At 36.6% G+C, this 20974-nt stretch overlaps 1 protein-coding gene across 3 annotated transcripts in view; it reads left to right on the plus strand.

The window, feature by feature from the left end:
- The window catches only part of ZDBF2 (zinc finger DBF-type containing 2), a 38622-nt gene extending 18981 nt beyond the window's left edge, over positions 1-19641 (plus strand). For all 3 annotated transcript variants that reach the window (XM_049887962.1, XM_049887964.1, XM_049887963.1), the window contains exons 5-6: positions 4183-4304; positions 10643-19641. In XM_049887962.1, the coding sequence (XP_049743919.1) occupies positions 4183-4304; positions 10643-17891 (7371 nt within the window). In that variant the 3' untranslated portion in view covers positions 17892-19641. The remainder of the gene's footprint in view (positions 1-4182; positions 4305-10642) is intronic.
- Positions 19642-20974: the final 1333 nt, after the last annotated feature.

The raw sequence follows: 20974 nt of genomic DNA on the forward strand, positions 1-20974 counted from the left end.
CCATGGTATATTCAATATTCTTCACCAACACCATAATTCAAAGGCGCCAATTCTTAGGTCCTTCTTATTCGTTGTCCAGCTTTCACATGCATATAAGTCAATTGAAAACACCATGGCTTGGGTCAGGCCCACCGTAGTCCTTAAAGTGACATCTTTGCTTTTTAACACCTTAGTGAGGTCTTTTGGAACAGATTCGCCCAATGCAGTGTATCTTTTGACTTTTTTACTGCTGCTTCCCTGGGTGTTGATTGTGGATACAAGTAAAATCAAATCCTTGGCAACCTTGGTATTTTCTCCGCTTATCATGATGTTGCTTATTGGTCCAGTTGTGAGGATTTTTGTTTTCTTTATGTTGAGGTGCAATCCAAACTGAAGGCTGTGGTCTTCGATCTTCATCAGTAAGTGCTTCAAGTCTTCTTCACTTTCAACAAGCAAAGTTATGTCATCTGCATATCATAAGTTGTTCATGAGTCTTCCTCCAATCTTGATGCCGCGTTCTTCATATCGTCCAGCTTCTTAGGTTATTTGCTCAGCTCAGCATACAGAATAAGTATGGTAAAAAGACACAAGTCCCTGATGCACAACTTTCTTGACTTTAAACCAGCCAATATCCCCTTGTTCTGTTCGAATGACTGCTTCTTTGTGTACAGGTTCCTCATGAGCACAATTGTTTGGAATTCCCATTCTTCACAATGTTATCCATCACTTGTTATGATCCACACAGTCAAATGCCTTTGCATAGTCCATAAAACACAGGTAGACATCTTTCTGGTATCCTCTGCTTTCAGCTAATATCCATCTGGCATCAGCAATGATATCCCTGGTTTCATATCCCCTTCTGAATCCAGCTTGATTTTCTGGCAGCTCGCTGTCAATGTACTGCTGCAGCCTCTTTTGAATGATCTTCAGCAAAACTTTACCTGTGTGTGATATTAATGATGAGTCGAAATTGACTCAGTGGCACACGGGTTTGGTTTTTTGGTTTTTGGATATTAATGATATTGTTTGATAATTGCCTCATTCTGTTGGATCCACTTTCTTTGGTACAGGTACACATATGGATCTCTTCCAGTTGGTTGGCCCAGGTAGCTGTCTTCCAAATTTCTTGACATAGACCAATGAGCACCTCTAGCGCTGCATCCATCTGTTGAAACATCTCAGTTGGTTTTCCGTCAGTTCCTGGAGCGTTTTTTTCACTAGTGCCTTCAATGCAGCTTGAGCTTCTTCCTCACTGTCATCTGTTCTTGATCATACGCTACCTCCTGAAATGGTTGAATGTTGATCGGCTCTTTTTTTATATAGGGACTCTGTGTATTCCTTCTGTCTTCTTTTGATGGTTCCTGCGTTGTTTAATATTTTCCCTGTAGAATCCTTCAGTATTGCAACTCGAGGCTTGAATTTTTTCTTCAGTTCTTTCAGCTTGAGAAATGCTGAGTGTGTTCTTCCCTTTTGGGAAGAACGTATCATTATAATACTTTGTACATATCATTATAATACTTTGTCTTCTGGAGCCACCCTTTGAAATCTTCTATTTAGTTCTTCATCATTTCTTCCTTTCACTTTAGGTAATTTACATTGAAGAGCAAATTTCAGAGTCTCTTCTGATGTCCACTTTGGTCTTTTCTTTCTTTCCTGTATTTTTAATGACATCTTGCTTTCTTCATGTATGATGTCCTTGATGTCATTCCACAACTCGTCTTGTCTTCAGTCATTAATGTTCAGTGTGACCAATCTGTTCTTGAGATGATCTCTAAATCCAGATAGGATATACTCAAGGTTGTACTTTGGCTGTTGTGAACTTGCTCTAATTTTCTTCAGCTTGAACTTGCATATGAGCAATTGATGGTCTCTTCCACAGTTGGCCCCTGGCCTCGTTTGGACTGATGATATCGAGCTTTTCCATCATCTTTTTCCACAGATGTAGTCAATTTGATTCCTGTATATTACATCTGGTGAGGTCCACATGTATAGTCACTGTTTATGTTGTTGAAAAAGGGTATTTGCATTGAAGAAGTCATTGGTCTTGCAAAATTCTGTCATGCGATCTCTGACGTCATTTCTGTCACCAAGGCCATATTTTCAAACTACAGATCCTTCTTTAATTTTAGCATTCCAATCACCAGTAATTATCAATGCATCTTGATTGCATGTTGGATCAATTTCAAACTGCAGAAGGTAGTAAAAATCTTCAATTTCTTCATCTTTGGCCTAGCGATTGGTATGTAAATTTGAATAATAGTTCTATTAACTGGTTTTCATTGTAAGTGTATAGATATTATCCTATCCCTGACAGTGTTGTACTTCAGGATAGATCTTGAAATGTTCTTTTTGACAATGAGTGTGAAGCCATTCCTCTTCAGTTTGTCATTCCCCGCATAGTACATCATATGATTGTCTGATTCAGAATGGCCAATACCAGTGCATTTCAGCTCACCAATGCCTAGGATATCAATGTTTATATGTTCCAGTTCATTTTTGATGACTTCCAGTTTTCCTAGATTCATACCTCATACATTCCACATTCTGATTATTAGTAGGTGTTTGCAGCTGTTTCTTCTCATTTTGAGCCTTGCCACATCAGCAGATGAAGACCCTGAAAGTTTAACTCTATCCGTGACATTCAGGTCGACTCTACTTTGAGGAGGTAGCTCTTCCCCAGCTGTATTTTGAGTGCCTTCTAACCTGAGGGGCTCATCTTCCAGCACTGTGTCAGACAATATTCTGTTGCTATTCATAAGGTTTTCACTGGTCAGTTTTCTCAGAAGTAGACTGCCAGACCCTTCTTCCTAGTCTATCTTAGTCTGGAAGCTCTGCTAAAACCTGTCCACCAAGGGTGACCATTTTGGTACTTGAAATACCGATGGCAAAGCTTCCTGTATCACAGTAACACACAAGCCACCACAGTACGACAAAGTGACAGACACGTGGTGGGTGAAGGGTGTATTTTGAGTCAATCTCTTTTGAGATTTAAAGAGATTAAATGCAATCTAGCAAAGGAAGATGGGACAAGAGAGATGTCAAGCACATGGAAATTGCCCAGGAGCAGAAGCTCAGAGGAGACAGGGACTTTGCTCTAGAACCAGCAGAGAGAGAAAGCCCTCCCCTAGAGCAAAACCAAAAACCAAACCAAATTCATTGCTGTCCAGTCGATCCTGACTCATAGCAACCCTATAGGACAGATAGAACAGGGTTTCCAGGGAGCAACTGGTGGATTCGCGCTCTTAATCACTGTGCCACCACGGCTCCCTGAATTTGATTTGTAGCCTCCTGTACTATGAGAAAATAAACTTCTGTTTGTTAAAGCCACCCACTTGCAATATAGCAGCACTAGATAACTAAGACAATATATAAGAAAAATTCTCTTATGAAGAAAAAATCACCCATAATTATACCATTCAAATGTAAGTGCTTTTAAGATGTTTTTATATTTTTTACCATTTATTTGTACATTTTTAAACTGTAGTTTGAGATAAAACTGTACATGTGATTTTTTGCACCCCATTTTTCTCTTAATATATCACATTTTTCCAGGTTATTTAAAAATTATTTGTCTCGTTTTGTTGTTAGGTTCTGTCGAGTCAGTTTCAACTCATAGCGACCCTATGTACAATAGAAGGAAACACTGTGAGGTCCTGCGCCATCCTCACAATCGTCTCATTTTAAATGGCTGCATAGTATTACATCTTTTAAAGAGTTTTATTGTGGTAATAGTATTACATCCCATGGCATAGTATAATTTAAGAATTTTACTGTTCAACACAGGTGAGATTTAGTTTTTTGTTTTCATGTTGTAATAAGCATCATTTTTGTATAAATTATCCACATTTAAGATGATTTCCTTAGGGTAGATTTAGAGATATTTTCATGGTTTTTGGAGCCCTGGTGGCACAGTGGTTAACAGCTATAGTAACCACAAGGTTGGCAGTTCGAATCCATCACTTGCTTCTTGGAAACCCTATGAGGCAGTTCTGCTCTGCCCTATAGGGTTGCTATGAGTTGGAATTGACTCTACGGCAATGAGTTTGTTGTTTTGTTTGTTTTCAGATGCATATTTCAGCATTACTGTATAAAAGGGCGTACCAATTTATACTTCTTCCAGCAGTACATAAATGAATCCGGCCTGTGACACTCTCACTACTAAGATTACCAACTTAATAACATTCACTTTGTTTTTCTTTATAGCATATGTTCAGTGCCCATCACAGAAACATGGCCACAGAGAAAAGGATGGGTAGCAGTAGTCTGATGGAGCGTTTTTTGCAGGATGTACTGCGGCACCACCCATATCAGTATCAAGAAAGCAGGTAAAGTAGCCGAGAGGAGGAATATTATTTCATAGTTATATGTTACACTGGTTGGTTGTGTTCCAGGACTTTTTAAAGCGAATCTTTGCATCAAGAAATGTAGTTGACGTGAAATGTCATGTGTTAACTTTCTATTGCAATTATGTTTTTAGCTTAAATAAGGAATTTCACTACGAAGCATGTGTCCTACACTATGCATTTTCCTAAACAAAAATCTTAGGCCAGTAAATGGTTACATATCATTTAGATCCTTTGTAAGAAACCCTGGTGGCGCAGTGGTTAAGAGTTCAGCTGTTAACTAAAAGGTTGGCAGTTTGAATCCTCCAGGTGCTCCTTGGAACCGCTATGGACCAGTTCTGCTCTGTCTTTATAGGGTTGCTATGAGTTGGAATCGACTTGATGGCAATGGATTTGGTTTGGTTTTTTGATGTTATGAGTATGTCATGGGATTAAGCAGGGGACAAAGGGAGGAGTAAAAATAGCTTTTAAAAGATTAGTAACAGAAAAGCTAGTATAATAGCAGAGTGTGATCAAAGTAAAAACTAAGTCAATTCCATGTTCTTGTTAGCTCTGAATAGAAGAGTCATCAAATAGAATTGGTCTTCTTATAATCTGTCAATATCTCAATAGCTTTCTCTTGTATCAGTTTGTTTTGGTTGTTTTAATAAAAAGAAATATTTGACAACATTTAAGGCCCTACGTTAAGGGAAAACATTGATGGAAAATCATATTAAATATTCTTGTGAGTTTGCAGCCACACCCGTACAAGTAAGGCGAAACAGATGATTAGCATGTCTGTGCACAATTAGCTGAGATCAGCACCACCAACCTAAAACCAAACCCACTGCTGTCCAGTCGCTTCCGACTCGTAATGACCCTATAGGACAGAGCAGAGCCGCCCCAAAAGGTTTGCAAGGCTGTAAATCTTCATGGAAGTAGACTGCCAGACCTTTCTCCCATGGAGCCACTGGTGGGTTCAAACCACTGCTCTTCTGGTTAGCAGCCGAGCTGCTTCACCACTGTGCCACCAGGGCTCCTAGATCAGAAAAAGGGATGAACTCTCCTTTGCAAGTCACCAACCCAGAATTTAGCAAATGGTGAAGAGTTTTAGTGGGAAAAATTAGAGAAAAAATTTGTGGTTTTTTAGGTGGTGGAAAGGTAGAATTAGTCTATCTTGATCAAAATAAATTTGCAGTTTATCAGTCATACAAACAATGCTTTTTTGACCAGGACTCAATCCAGAATCACACATTGTATTTAGTTGTCGCATCTCCTTTGTCTTTAATCTTGAACAATTCCTTAGTCTTCCTTTGTTTTCAAGACCTTAATACTTTTAAAGAGTATAGGCCAGTTATTTTGTAGGATATCCCTAAATTTAGGTATGCTTGATGGTTTCTCATCATTAAAGTTAAGCTATGAATTTTGAGCAAGAATACCTCAAAACTGATATTGTGCCCTGAGTGTATTACATGATATAGCACATGATGTTATTATGTTTTATTGCCATGTTAACCTGAGTCACTTGATTAAGGTGGTGCTATCTGTTACATTGCTCCACTGTAAAGTTACTATTTTTCCATTTATAATTTATAAGTATCTTGTGGGGAAGTACTTTGAGACTATGTAAATATTCTGCTTTTCATCATATTTTCATCCCCTTGTTTCAGCATACATTAATGATTCTTCTCTGTAAGTTATTAAATGTTTTAATCAGAATTGTACCAGAAAAAAGAGTTTTCTTTGTTCTCTCATTTATTTATTTCTATCGTTATAGACTCATGGATATTTATTTATTTAATTTTAATCATTATTATGATTATTTTGTTACTCAGATTGTATTTGGACATTTTTAATTCTTCATAGACACTTCCTAGAAGGCTATACATACTAGTTAATACTCACGGCAATAGTATATGAGAATGCACATTTCATGTCATTGTTGCCAACACTGGAATTACCAATTTCTTTTTTCCTTCCAATATAATAGGCCAAAAAAGGGTATCTTTTAAGTAAAAAGTAGCCTTTACTTATAAGTAAATTAAGCTTCTCTTTATTTATTGTCCGTCCATCTATCCTATGAATTGTTTGTTCATATACTCTTCCCATTTTTCTACTGAATTATTTGTGTATTTTGGATTCATAAGTGATATTTATATATGGATAATAAACCCATTGCCAGCAAGTCTGACTCTTAGCAACCCCATAGCACAGAGCAGGACTGCCCGCTAGGGTTTCCATAGAGCAGCTGGTGGATTTGAACTGCTTACCTTTTGGCTTGCAGCCATAGCTCTTAACCACTGCACCACTGGGGCTCCATATGGATAATAGTCCTTTGTATTTTAAATAAATTTCAAATATTTTTTCACAAGTGGCCATATGTCTTTCAACTGTTTATGGCGCCTTTTGCCATGCAGAAATAAAGCATTCTGACATCATTGGATCTAAGGAAACTTTTCCTTTATGGCTTCTTTCATGTCCTTTTCTTCATGTCCTTGTTTCTTCTTTTAAATATTTTTTATTTCACTGAATTTGTTTTTGTAAGTGTGTTAGGCAGGACTTTTACTTATTATTATTATTTTTTATAAAAGGCTATATAATTGCCCTCATTGGTATAAAATGCTATCTGTAGCAAAGTAGATTCCTGTATTTTTGTATATGTACATATATACCAGAAACCCTGGTGGCATTGTGGTTAAGTGCTACAGCTGCTAACCAAAGGGTCAGCAGTTCAGATCCACCAGGCACTCCTTGGAAACTCTATGGGACAGTTCTGCTCTGTCCTATAGGGTCGCTATGAGTTGGAATCAACTCGACGGCACTGGATTTGGTTTGGTTTGGACATATATACCTGTTTCGAATACCATTCTTTTACCTTGAAAATTTTTAATCCCATGCCAATGCCACATGATTTAATTGTATTTATATGCTTTCTAAATTACAGAGTTTGTTTTATTTTTGTTTCTTCACTCTTTCCACTTGTCTAGACATTGTAGGGTTTTCTATTATTTTGGTTTTTGCAAAGATCAGCTCTTGCTTTGGTTTTTTTCCCTCTTCATTTTTTTTTTTTCTTTTTTCTCTTTATCAGTTTGTTTACTTTTTTGGGAGGGAGGATTTGGTTGTTATTTTTCTATCTTGAGTTGGGGGTTCACTTAGTTAATTTGTATCTATGCATTCTTTTTTTTAAATGCAAGTATTTAAGTGTGCTAAGTGTCCTTTGACACCACATCTCATAGGTTTTAATATATAATTGTTTTATTTACTCATGTATCATTTTTATTAAATTCCTGTTTAACCCAAGAGTTAAATAAAACAGTGGTTTTTAACCTGTAATGGTTAGATTTTTGAAGGTTTTTTTTTTTTCTTATAAAGTTAATTACAAATGTCTAGGAATGTGGATTGTTACTTAGTTGTTAATCTTAAACATGTGCATATACAAATATAGATATAAATCAAAGCATCGAGATGGTGATTCCTAACCTTTTTTGGGGTTTTGCCAAATTGTTTGGTCTTGCGATTGCTTTCCTTTCTTTCTTTCCTTTCTTAGTCAAATATTACAAAATTAGTTTTGTTTTGAGAATGTTGTGATATTTTTTAAGGCAAATGAAGATAACCTAGGCTCTGAAAACTAGGGTAATTACTGCACTGCAATTTCACTGACTAGAGTTCAGAAGTATGAAGACTTATGGAATTTTTTTGCCCCACATGGTAGTATATTTTCATGTCAGGGTTAACTTTTCTCTTTTCAAATTCTAAATTAAGATAATAAACTTAGATGGAAAGGAAAGTAGCAGCAATATTTATGACCTGTTAAAAGTAAAGCAATTGCATGTGGCCAGTTCGTATGTGCCTGTTATCTTAGACAACTGTGGCATCTCACAAGTTGAAAAATACTTAATAAAAGTATTTTTAGGAGTTACTTTCTTTTTTTGTTTTTAATTTATTTATTGTTTTTAATAGATTTTATTTTCTAAGAACAGTTTTAGATTTACAGAAAATCGAGACGATAATACAGAGAGTTCCGATATATACTCTCACCCAGTTTCCCCTTTTTGTAAGACTTAATATGGTTTTTGTTTTTTTTTTAATATGGTATCCTGACTGGGACCCTGGAAACCGTGGTGGCATAGTGATTAAGAGCACGGCTGCTAACCAAAAAGTTGGCAGTTCAAACCCTCCAGGTGTTTCTTGGAAACCCTACGGGGCAGTTCTACTCTCTCCTTCAGGGTTGCTGTGAGTCAGAATCAAAAATGGCAACAGGTTGGCTTTTGTTGGTAGCTGGGACCCAGGAACAGAAAAAGATGTTAGGTGAAACTTAAGGAAATCTGAATAAACTATGGACTTCAGTTAATAATGATGTATTGATATTGGTTCAGTAATTGTAACAAGTGTGTCATACTAATGTAAGATGTTAACATCTTTCTTTGAATTTGCCTCAGTGCCTATCATGGGATCTTTCACATGGTAGTATGTCCTTAGTAGGTGATTGTTACATGACTGAATTTTTGCTTCTTTTTAATTAAGCATTCATGACATGTCAGTATCATCAAGTCAACTGGTTATATTTATATGAAAGAGCAAATCCTGAAGTGCTTTGGAGCCCGTACATTGTCTTCATGCTGGTAGGAGAGATTCATAGGCTGATTTTAGACATGAATATTTTAGATCTTTTAAAAATAATTTAATTTAAAAATTTGAATGGGAAATATATATGTATAGACATAGTTCAGAAGGCACATTCAAAAGTAAGTCTTTCTCATATTCCTGCCCCAGCCACCCTAGTCACCTGGAGGCAGCCAGTGTGACCAGTTTCTCGTGTGTCCTGCAGATATTCCAAGTATATGGTCTTTGCTCCTCTAGTGTACATATATATGGGAGCATTCTATAGACACTTGTTTTTTTCACTATAAAAATCACAAAAAACCAAATCCGTTGACATCAAGTCAGTTTCAATTCATGGCAGCCCCATGTGTAGAACTGTCCATAGGGTCTTCTTGGTGGTAATCTTTACAGTACAAAAGTAGATTGCCAGTCCTTTCTTCAGCAGAAGCACTGGGTAGATTTGAACCACCAACCACTAAGTTAGTAGTCAGGCACAAACTGTGCCACCTAGGGACCTATGCTTTTTTTCACTAACAGTATTTTATAGTAACTGATCTTTATTAAAAGTACATGTAGAGTTGCTTTATTATTATGAAAACCTACATTGTATTCCATTGTTTTTGTTGTTGTTCGCTGCCATCGAGTCGACTTTGACTCAACAGCGACCACATGTGACAGGGCAGAACTGCCCCATAGAGTTTTCTTGGCTGTACTCTTCATGGGAGCAGATCGCCAGATCTTTCTCCCAAGGAGCTGCTAGGTGGGTTTGAACCACCAACCTTTTGGTTCTCAGCCTAGCACTTAATCGTTGTGCCACCAGGGCTCATACTGTATTCCATTAAGTACCGTAAATTATTTAACCTTTACCTAATTGATGAGCATTAAGGTTGATTCCAGTCATTTGTGAGTTAAAAAAAAAAAAAAGCGTAGCAGTGAATATTCTTGTATATACCTCATTAAGCACACAAAGAAACCAAGAATAGAATTATTAGGTCAGAAGGTATGTACATTTTTCACTTTAAGATACTGAGAAATGGCTTTTTATAGAGATTAATCTGCACTTCTACAAGCGATGTAGTAAGATGCCAGTGTCCTTACAGCCTTGCCAATACAGTGTGTTATAATAATAATAGTTAACATTTGTGAATTCATATTACGAGCCAGGCTTTTTAAAAAGTTTACATATTGCAATTAATTTGTTCCTCAAAACGGTCTCAGGAGGGAAAATACTGTTGGCCTAGTGGTTAAGGGTTTGGGTGCTAACCAAAAGGTCAGCAGATCTAATCCACCACGCATTCTTTGTAAACCCTATGGGGCAGTTTTACACTATCCTGTAGGGTTGCCATAAGTTGGAATCGACCTGGCGGCAGTAGGTTTGGTTTGTTTTTTCGGTGCTTTTCAGAGAAGGAGACTGAGTCATAGAGTGGTTAAGTGACTTGTGTCAAATATTTTGATACTTACTATTCTGATAACTGAAAAACATTTGGTTTTATTTGCATTTTTCTCATGTTTAGGAGCCATTTCCATTATTAAGTTTTAAAATTGGTGCAGCTACCTCCATCTTCTGCACTGATTGCCTCTCTGAAGTATGTAAGTATACAGTCTGGTATGATTGCCCTGATTCTTTATCCTCTAGGGATGACGTGGAATGGAAAGAAAAAAAATTACTGTGCCTTTATTTTAACATTTTAAATGTATATTAGAATATCTTTATGAATTTTTTTCCCCTTGATTTTTAGGTCAATGCACCATGAGAGACATCTTAAGAATACTGTGTCACCTGAAGTGGCCCTTTTTGATGATTTCGTTCCTGAAGAAATGGTTAAGAACACTGCTGGAGTCAGGGGAGATGTACCCACCAAGAGTTTCGAAGAGTTATTTTCTAGACCTAGCAAATCTCAGGAATATATAAAGGATATTTCAATTCGACCATCGGTTATTCAAAAACTGGAGAAGGGACAACAGTATACCTTGAAGTTTGTTCATAAGATTGGGAGCAATATGCAAGAATTTAATCCGGTAGATGTTGATCAAGCTACAAATAATGGACAAAACGTAATACGTCCCCCAGTGATTTCCAGTGCTCCTCCTGCTAGTCGTTTATCTGAAAGTTCTTATCATAGACCAGTTATATCTAATGCTACGAGGTTACCAGTAGTAGCCCATTTGGATTCGGGTAACAAATATGACCCAAACAAAGTTGACAGATACCTTGAAAAACCAGGCAACAGCTTTAGCAATCCTGTACTATCATCCCATGTAGAAACTTCTTCAGTTTCGTATCCGGAACCTAAAGAATCAACTACAAAATCTTTATCCATAAATTCAGGTAAATTGATTTTACAGGAAGGTGTAAATCCTCAGGGTAAAACTTTGTCAGCAGGCTTTAAATTTCATGAATTTATGGATACCGAGGGCCCCTTAAGATCAGAATCTCTCTCTAAATTAGCAGTAAACTCAGCAGCAAACCTGGATAAAATTAACATATCTTCTAACAAAGGAATCTCTGAAGATGCCATTCCAAAGAACCATGAAGAATTATTTTCTAATATGGATCATACCCAAGAAGAAAAGCATATGTTTTTTAACAAGTCAAGCGTTTTGGAACAGAAGAGCTCGGTGTGCTCCGAAATGAAGTTTGATTGTAGGTCTCTTCACTCCGTGTCTGATCAACCCCAAGAGGCTGTACAAGATTTAAATCCTTGGAAGGAGGAACAAGTTGACCCAGGAGACAAGAACTGTGAATCCAGAGGTTTTGAAATGAGTTTTAATTGCAGTTCCTCTTTTCTTTCGCTGACTGACCAGTCTGAAGTGACTGCCAAAGAAATAAACCTTCCAGTGGAAGAACATGCTGATCTGCAGTATAAGAATAATAAATCTTGTGCTTCTGAAGTAAGTTCTGATAGTGATGGTTCCCTTCAGTTCATTACCAGCCAACCTCAAGTGACCGTTAAAGAAACAAGCCTTCAGAAGTCTGTGAATATTAGTCTGGTTGACCAAAGCTATGAATCTGGTAGTTCTGAAATTGATTTTCACTGTGATACCTCACTTCAGCCAATTATTGTCCACCCCCAGCAGTCTGTAAAAGATAGAAACCTTCCCATGGAAATGCACACTGGCTTGGTTGATAAGAACTATGGATCTAGTAGTTCTGAAACAAGTGCTGATTCTGCTTTCCCACTTGAAGCAGTGGTCGACCGGCTCCCATCGGCTGTCAAAGAAATAAAACTTCAGAAGAAGGTTCACATTGGCTTGGTCGATAAGAACTATGAATCAAGTTGTTCTGAAACAAGTTTTGATTGTGAGTTTTCTCCTCAGTCAGTAGTAGATCATTGTCAACTGGCTGTGGAGGGAGGAAACCTAAAGGAGAGGCATGTTGATCTGGAAGATAAGAACTGTAAGCCCAGTGGTGTTAAAGCATGTCTTGATTGTGATGGCTCTCTTCAGATAGTAACTGATGAATCTAAGAGGGCTGTTGAGGAGATAAACATTCTGAGAGAGAAGAATGCTGATCTTGTGGATAAGAACTGTGAATATCATGGTCCTAAAATGAGTTTCCATGGTGACACTCAAATAATGGCTGACCAATCTGAAGTAACAGTTAAAGAGGTAAAGCCTCAGGAGTTAGATACTGACCTGGAGAAAAAGAGTGATGAACCTAGCATTTCTGATCTAAGTTTTGATTCTGAGGCTTCTCTTTGTTGGTCATCTAACGATCAACGTCAAGGGGCTCTGGATGAAATAAATTTGAAAGAGCTAAATGTTGACATGGAAATTAAAAGCTATGACTGCTCCAGCTCTGAGTTGACTTTTGATTCTGATCCCCTTCTCGCTGTTACTGAGCAGTCTCGGCTAGATTTTGAAGAAATAAAAGATCACATTAAGCTGCAAGATAAGAACTTTGAGTCAAATAGTTCTGATATAACTTTTGAATCAGATATTTCTCTTCAGTCAGTAGTTGACCAGCCTCAGGTAACTGTTTATGAGGAGGAATATGTTGATCTGGAAAATAAAAGTAATGCATCGTGTGTTTCTGACATAACTTTTGATTCTGATATACCCGTTCATTCAGATACTGAACAATCTGAAGTAGCTGTTAAAGAAAGAACCATTCAGGAAGAAGAGCATGTCCATTTAGAAAGGAAGAGTGATGAATCCACTGGTTCTGAAATAAGTTTGGATTCTGGTATCCCTCTTCATTCAGTGACTAATCCTACTAATGTAGCTATTAAAAAGCTTAATCTTCAAAAAGAAGAGCAGCTAAACTTAGAAAATAAAGGAAATGAACCCAGAGGTTTGGAATTAAGCTCGGATTATGATGACACTTTTTATTCAGTGACTGACTGTTCTGAAGTTTCTGTTGATGAACGAAACCTTGAAAAAAATGCACAAGCATACTTAGAAACTAAGGGTAACAGACCTACTGTTTCTGAAATGAGTTTGGAATCTGATATCCCTCTTCACTTAGCGATTGATCATTCTGTCATAGCTGATAAAGAAGTAAACCTTCAGAAAGAAGAGCATGTACACTTAGAAACTAAGGGCCGTGAATTTCGTGTTTCTGAAATCAGTTGGAAATCTGATATTCCTCTTCATTTAATAACTGATCATACTGACATAGCTGTTAAAGATATAAACCATCAGAAAGAAGAACATGTACGTTTGGGAAACAAAAGTAATGATTTTACTCTTGCTGACACAAAGTTGGATTCTGGTATGCCCGTTAAATCAGTGATTTGCCAACCTGAAGTAGTGGTTGAAAAAACACACCTTCAAAACGAAAAGCATGCTGACTTGGAAGGTAAAAGTGCTGAATGTAGTGGTTCTGAACTGATTTTGGATTCTGATATCCCCCATTATTTAGTGACTGAACCTCAAACATGTATTAAAAAAACGAACATTCAGAAAGAAGAGCGTGTTGCTCTAGAAAATAAGAGTGATGATTGTAGTCGTTCTGAAATAGCTTTGGATTCTGATGTCTCTCTTCGGTCACGGACTCAAAAACTTGTAGAGGATCGTGTTGACCCAGAAGATGAAAGTACTGAATCTAGAGGTTTTGGAATAAGTTTGGGTGTTGATGCCCCTTTTCATTTCATGACTGACCGACCTCACCTAACTCTTTTGAAGGAAAAGTGTGTTGATCTGGAGAATAAGAACAGTGAATCTAGTGGTTCAAAAATAAGTTTTGATTCTCATTACCCTCTTCAGGCATTGGCTGAACAAATCCAGGAGGCTATTAAAAAAATAAACTTATGGAAGGAAGAGCATATTGGCCTGGGAAATAAGATTGATGAACCTAATGGTTCTAAATTAATACACAATTCTGATGTTTCTCCTCAGGCTGCCGCTGATCAACCTGAAGTAGTTGTTAAACAAACAAACCTTGAGAAGGAAGATCATGTTTACCTGGAAGATAAGGACAGCCAAAGTAGTGGTTCTGAAATGAGTTTAGATTCTGATTTCTTGCTTCAGTCAATAATTGATCAACCTCAAATAACTATTTTGGAGCAGGAGCATATTGAACTAGAAGATAAGCACGATCAGTCTTGTGGTTCTGAAATAAGTTTTGATTCTGATGACCCTCTTCAGTCAGTGGCTGACCAGCTTCAGAAAGCTGTTAAAGAAATAAGTCTTTGGGAGGATGAAGAAGTTAATACGGAAGATAAGAGGCGTGAATCTGGGAGTTATGAAATCGCGTATGATTCTGATGTTCTTCCGTCAGCGGCTGGTCAAACTGAAGAAGTACTTAAGGAGGTCAACCTTTGGAAGAAGCATGTTGACTTGGAAGATAAGATTGTCAAGCCTAGTGGTTCTAAAATAACTTGTGGTTCTGACAAACCTCTTCATTCTGTGGCTGATGAAATTCAAGAGGCTGTTAAAGAAAGAAATCTGAGGGAGGAAAATGTTTATCTGGATAATAAAGGCTATGAACTCAATGGTTCTGGAGTAATTCGTTCTTCAAATGTCCCTATTCAGCCAGTTGTTGAACAGCTACACATTTTGGAACAGGAACACGCCAATTTGGAAGATAAAAGCAATGATGCTTGTGGTCCTGAAATAAGTTTTGATTCTGATAATCCTATTCAGCCAGTGGATGACCAGCTTCAGAAAGCTGTTAAAGAAACAAGTCTTTGGAAGGAAGACCGTATTTATCTGGAAGATAAGAGCTATAAACTAGGTGATTTTGAAGTGACTTACAATTCTGATGTTTCCATTCAGTTCGTGGGTGATCAGTCTCCTGTAGCTGTCAAAGAAATCAGCTTTCAAAAGAAGGATCATAATGACCTAGAAAATAAGAACTATAAATCCATTGCTTCTGAAATAAAATTTGATTCTGGTGTTCATTTTCAGATAGATGTTGACCAACCTCAGGTGGCTTGCAAAGAAACTGATTTTCAGAAAGAAAAGCATCTTGGCATGGAAGAAAAGACCAGTGAACCTAGTGATTCTGAAATGATTTGTGTTTCTGATGTCCCTCTTCAAATAGTAGTTAACCCATCTCAAGGGTCAGTCAAAGAAACAAATCTTCATGAGGTGGTATATTTGAACCTGGTGACCAGTGATAGTGATTGTGAAATAATTTCTGATTCTGATACCCCTTTTCAGTCAGTGACTGACCAGCCTCAAATGACTGTCAAAGAAACAAACTGTATAAATGAAGATTGTATTGGTGTAGAAGATGAGAGTTGTGACTCTTCTTGTGATTCTGAAATGAGATACGTTTGTGAAGGTTCTCCTCAATCAGTGACAAACCAATCCAAAGAGATTTTCAAATTAGTAAACCAGAAAGGAGACTATATTATTCTGGAAGATTTGAGCTGTGATCCTTGTGGTTCTGAGATAGAGTTTAATGCTAATGTTTCACATCAGTCCATGAGTTACCACTCTCAAAGGCCTTATAAAAAAATGAAGAAATATATTGGCTCAGAAGATAAGAGTTGTGGATCCAGGGGTCCTAAAAGAAAATTCAACTGGGAAAACTCTTCTCAGTCAGTGACTGATCAAGTACAAAAAGCTACCAAAAAAGTCAATCTTCAAAAGAACCTGGGAGATGCTGGCCTGAAAAATCAGAGCTGTGAATCTAGTACTTCTGCAACGGATTATGATTCTTCCCCTGAGTCAGTGATCTATGAAATGGCTGATAAAGAAAACTCTTTGAAGTTAAAACATACAGATCTAGAAAGTATAAGCTGTGAACCTTATGATCCTGAGATGAATTTACAATGTGATCCTTCTCTTCAGTGCGACAGTGACCAGCCTAACGAAGCTGTTAATAAAATAGACCTATTTGAGACGATATCCTTTGACCTGAAAGATAACCATGACACCTATTCAAGCTCTGTTTCCATGGTTAATCCTCTAAGCAACCTGGAGAAAACAAAGAGGATCGCAGAAGATAATTTTGATGAACCAGTTCTTGAAGACTTGCCTCACGTCCCTCCCTCATTTGTAGGGAAAACATGGTCTCAAATAATGAGAGAAGATGATGTAAAAATAAATGCTCTTGTGAAGGAATTCAAGGAAGGTCGTTTCCACTGTTACTTTGATGATGACTGTGAGACCAGGACAATTAAAAAAAATACTTCAAATGAAGGAAAAAAAGTTACCTGGGCTGACCTTAACCAGAAAACTACATCAGTTCAAGTGCTATCAGATTGTGACGATATTGAAGGTGATGTTTTGGATATTGATGACTTTTCGATGGCCTTAGATAAACCATGCCTTCATTCTAAAGCAAAGAGGCCTTATAAACAAAAATGGCACATGGCTCCTCGATGCCAGACTGTGAAAGTCAGCCATGGAACTCAAACCAATTTTAATAGTTACCCAGTGATGAAAAGAGAAATAATTAGACAAGAAGAAGACGCACCAAAAAGGAAGCGTTTACGTTTACAGAACGACAAAATAACAACAAAAGAAATGGGAACAATTGAATTTCCTGAATCACGTACTGAAGTCTTGAAACCTTTGCAACCCAATGCCTTAGTCTATGTTCTTTCTTCTCCAAATACTAAACCGAAGGAAGATGAATCCCTCAGTTTCTCTGAAATGGGGCAAAATAGTTGGGATAATATACAGTACAAGTATAAGCAGAGTTCTATTAGGTATTATGACCCGTTGACTAAGCAAACTGTAATTGATCCTCCTAACACAGTAGTACCAGAATCTGACAGTGATAACTGGGTGAAAATTCATTTCAACAGGAGCGACCCAGACTGCCGCGCACAGGAAAATGATGCTTACATACAAAGCTCCGCTTCAGCATCTTTTACGGCTGTTCCCGTAAGATATGGATATGAGTTAAAGTCGCATCAGGAGGCCAGTGGGTCTTCTGTGTTTCTAGAGGGATCAGAGATTTTGAATTCTAGTGATGTACCAAAGGAAAGTAATTTCCACTTAACTCTTTTAAATCCTGATGCTGCCCAAGTCTCTGCAAAATCAGGCAGAAATGAGTTTTTAGAAAGTAAAAGTAAAAAAATGTGGAGAAGGAAGGTGACAGCTAATGATAAGCCAATTGTTCTTCAGCAAAAAGACAGAATAACTTCAGAAAAACAACCGATTTGGAGTAGGACTAAACCAGGTGATATAATTAGAAAGTATATTCCAAAATACTCGGCTTTTTTACGTCATCGATATCAATCCAAGAACATTTCTATTGGAATGAATCTGCAGAAGAAAAAATCTGAAGTCAGAAGGCAAAAGAAGGTGAAGAGACCAGACCAAATACTTTCGAACTCAGTGCCATCAGCTGGCGCTGAAGAGCAGTTCGGAGCTATGGCGAGGTCTGCTCCAAAGCAGCCTGTGCAGGATCCTTCCCGTGTTGCAGGAAGGAAGATGAATCGTAATAAAAATCGCCTTAGGACACAAAAACAGCCTTCTGAACCCGTGAAAGTGTATGATTTGCGAAGTTTATCTTCTCAGATACCACAATCTGATAGAGTCAAGACTCGGCTGTCAAACAGATTGAGCGGTAATAAGGTAAACTAGAAGTTTTTGTGTTACAACTAGTTGAGGAGTCAGTACTTCAGCGGAGATATATTTGGTACCTAGTGCACATAGCTTTCCTGACTTTGGTGGGAAAACTAACCTTGAGCTATTTTGCTATAGATATTATTTTTCAGAACTTTTATATTCATTTGAAATCAGTGCTTAGGGTCCTATTTCTTTTCTAAGTCTCAGAAGCACCCTTTGTCCATTTTCAGTAGAAGAGCTTCATCTTAATTTATATCATGATATAATTTAGTACCCACCCAGTACAGTATATAAAATTTTGTCTCTTAACTCATGCCCTTCTTATTTATTTTTTATGAGTGCACCTCTCCTGCCGGCAGGTTATAACATTTAGAGAATGTGCTTAGCAAACTTATTAAATGCTATCTTTACTTTTTAAAAATTGGAACAAATGAGTATATACCTACGTCCTATGTGTTTCAAAGTGGCATTGTCGATATAGTAATCTTACTGGATAATCAAAAGGAAATAACTATAATAAATTACCTCAACTTTGACTGGGGTTGACTTACCAAAAACCTATCGCTGCCGAGTCAATTCCAACTCATGCTGACCCTATAGGACAGAGTAGGACTGCCCCATAGGGTTTCTAAGGAGCAGATGGTGGATTTGAACTCCTGACCTTTTGGTTAGTAGCTGAGTTCTTAACTACTGTGCCACCAGGGCTCCAAGGTAGACTTAAGTGATCATAAACAAAAGATAACTTATTTTTCCTTTAAATTCTATAGAATGAGATTCCTTGACCTTTAAGCGTTTGGACACACGCGCACATACGATCTCTGCAGGTTTTTCTTTTGCGTTGTTACATTTTAAGAGCAAAATGAGCTTGCCAGTGTGGTCATTATTTTCTGCTACCTTTATTCTTCTCTGCATGAAGAATCGGTGGTTTGATATAAAAACCCAGGTTATTTTGTGGCCTTATGTCTTAAAAATATTTTAGGCATTACCATAACATTTCTTAATAGCTTGGACTGAAATTAGTGGTTTTGGTAATATTTTTGGGCAGGCCATTAATTGTTATTAATAAATTATTTATGTCTTAATATTTCAAAAGAGTGAACAGAATGGGTAATGTAAGTGAGGCCCATTTTACAAGTGAAAAAGAATGTATTTTTACATTAGTTTGGTTTTCCTTTAACTTGCTAGCTGATTTTAATAGTTCAAATAAAAGGTATTAAAATAGGCAGTTCAAGTCTGGAGTACTCAGAATATATTTAGATCCTTTATTCAGGGACACTGATTGAGCTGTTATCCATGCATCTAATTGCCTGTTAAGATCCTGGACCCCTTTCAACCATTAGTGTTAGGAGGAGGCATGAGTTTAAACTGTATCGTACAACTACCGTATTTTATTGAAACTAGGATCAATGGTAAGATGTATCATGGTTTCAGAGATGTAAAAATATGTTATCTTAAAATTGACAAAATATGGTATAACAGTTGGTTTCTACATGCTTTATTTCAGGAGCCATTTATTTAACATGTGGGTTTGTTATGATAGTGTTATGTTATAATTTACTTATTTCTAAATTTAAACAGTAATTATGTTAAAAAAAAAATGGGCCAATGTTTGTATTTTTACTGGCAAAGCAACATATGTGATGTCTTCTTCAACCTTTCTCCTCATTACAAAGATTTTAATTTCCTTTTTAAAATATCACTGTGGACCACTAGTTCAAAATAATCTTCCAATTTTAATTTTGGAAGAAAACTTCTCGACTGGTTTTTTTTTTTTTTTTTTTTGCCTTCTCGACTGGTTAGGAAGTAAACAAATAACTAATATATAAAATGTATTGAATTTGTGGGTATTGGTGTCTTTTTTCCTTATGAAATAGACACATAATTCCCTTAAGTATTATTAATTGACATTCTACATGCTTTTAGTATAAGTTTGAAAGCAAAAACCACATCATTTGCCATCAAGCCCATTCCGACTCATGGTGACCCCATGTGTGTCAGAGTAGAAATGTACTCCGTAGGATTTCCAATGGGTGGTTTTTTGGAATTAGATCACCAGGCCTTTCTCCCAAGGTGCCTCTGGGTTTTTAAAAACAAGAGAACATATAATCGATGTACATATGATGTATAAGATCTATTGTTATTATATCATGCAGAGAAGATAATTGTTGTAATTCAAGTGATCAAAAATTTAAATTAAAAAATTCTGCCATACTTTTTAGATTGAGAACTTCTAAGTGCCGTTTTTTAAAAAAAAGGTTTATATTTAAGCTTTATATTATTGAAAGTATAAAAGTATGACACAATACTGATGATGTTGTTTTAACAGTTTGGAAATGTTTGCTAAATTTTTATAGTCAATATTATTTTAGACGAAAACTTGAAATTATAAAAATTATAATTTAAATTAAATTGGAAATTCATTACTTTCAGAATTTGGGAGGATAAAAGATGTGCCCCTTTGTCTAAATACATTTTGGCTTAACCTGCAGATTAAACAACTGGCTGTTTTTATGTATTCAAGAATACATTAAATTCTCCTAATAGTAAAAAAAAAAAAAAAAAAAATGAATATTGATCTTGTCCTTGTTCAGTATCTTGCATAGATATTATAATTTCTTAAGTTATATGGTATGTGGACTATATTGTATAAAGAGTGTTTTGTATTTGTGTGTTTAATTTATTTATGTATCTAGGGCTCTGAGTGTCACTTTTCTTTGTCAAGAGAAACTATATTTAAATATTCAAATAGTTATATATTTTCATGTAAATTAATGTGAAGACTAATGATGTATTTTTTACATGCAATTTAAAAAGTAAACTTGTTTTTCTGATTTTTCTTCAAATAAATTGGTGTCAAGGGATTTATCTTCAGTCTCACTAATTCTGACTTCCATTGCCTCAGTTCTGCTCCTGTGACCTTCTATTGAGTTGTCTATTTCTGAAATTTTATTGTTAATCTTTTGGATTGCTAGTTGCTGTCCCTGTATGGATTCTATCAGCCTGTTAATTCTGTCGCTTTGTTCTTGCATTGTTTTTCTGAATTCCCCTATTGACTTGTCTTTGTGTTCCTTGGCTTGGTCTGAGTTTTGTCTATCTCC

Source organism: Elephas maximus, chromosome 6 (genome assembly GCF_024166365.1).
Source record: "Elephas maximus indicus isolate mEleMax1 chromosome 6, mEleMax1 primary haplotype, whole genome shotgun sequence".
Classification (NCBI taxonomy): domain Eukaryota; kingdom Metazoa; phylum Chordata; class Mammalia; order Proboscidea; family Elephantidae; genus Elephas; species Elephas maximus.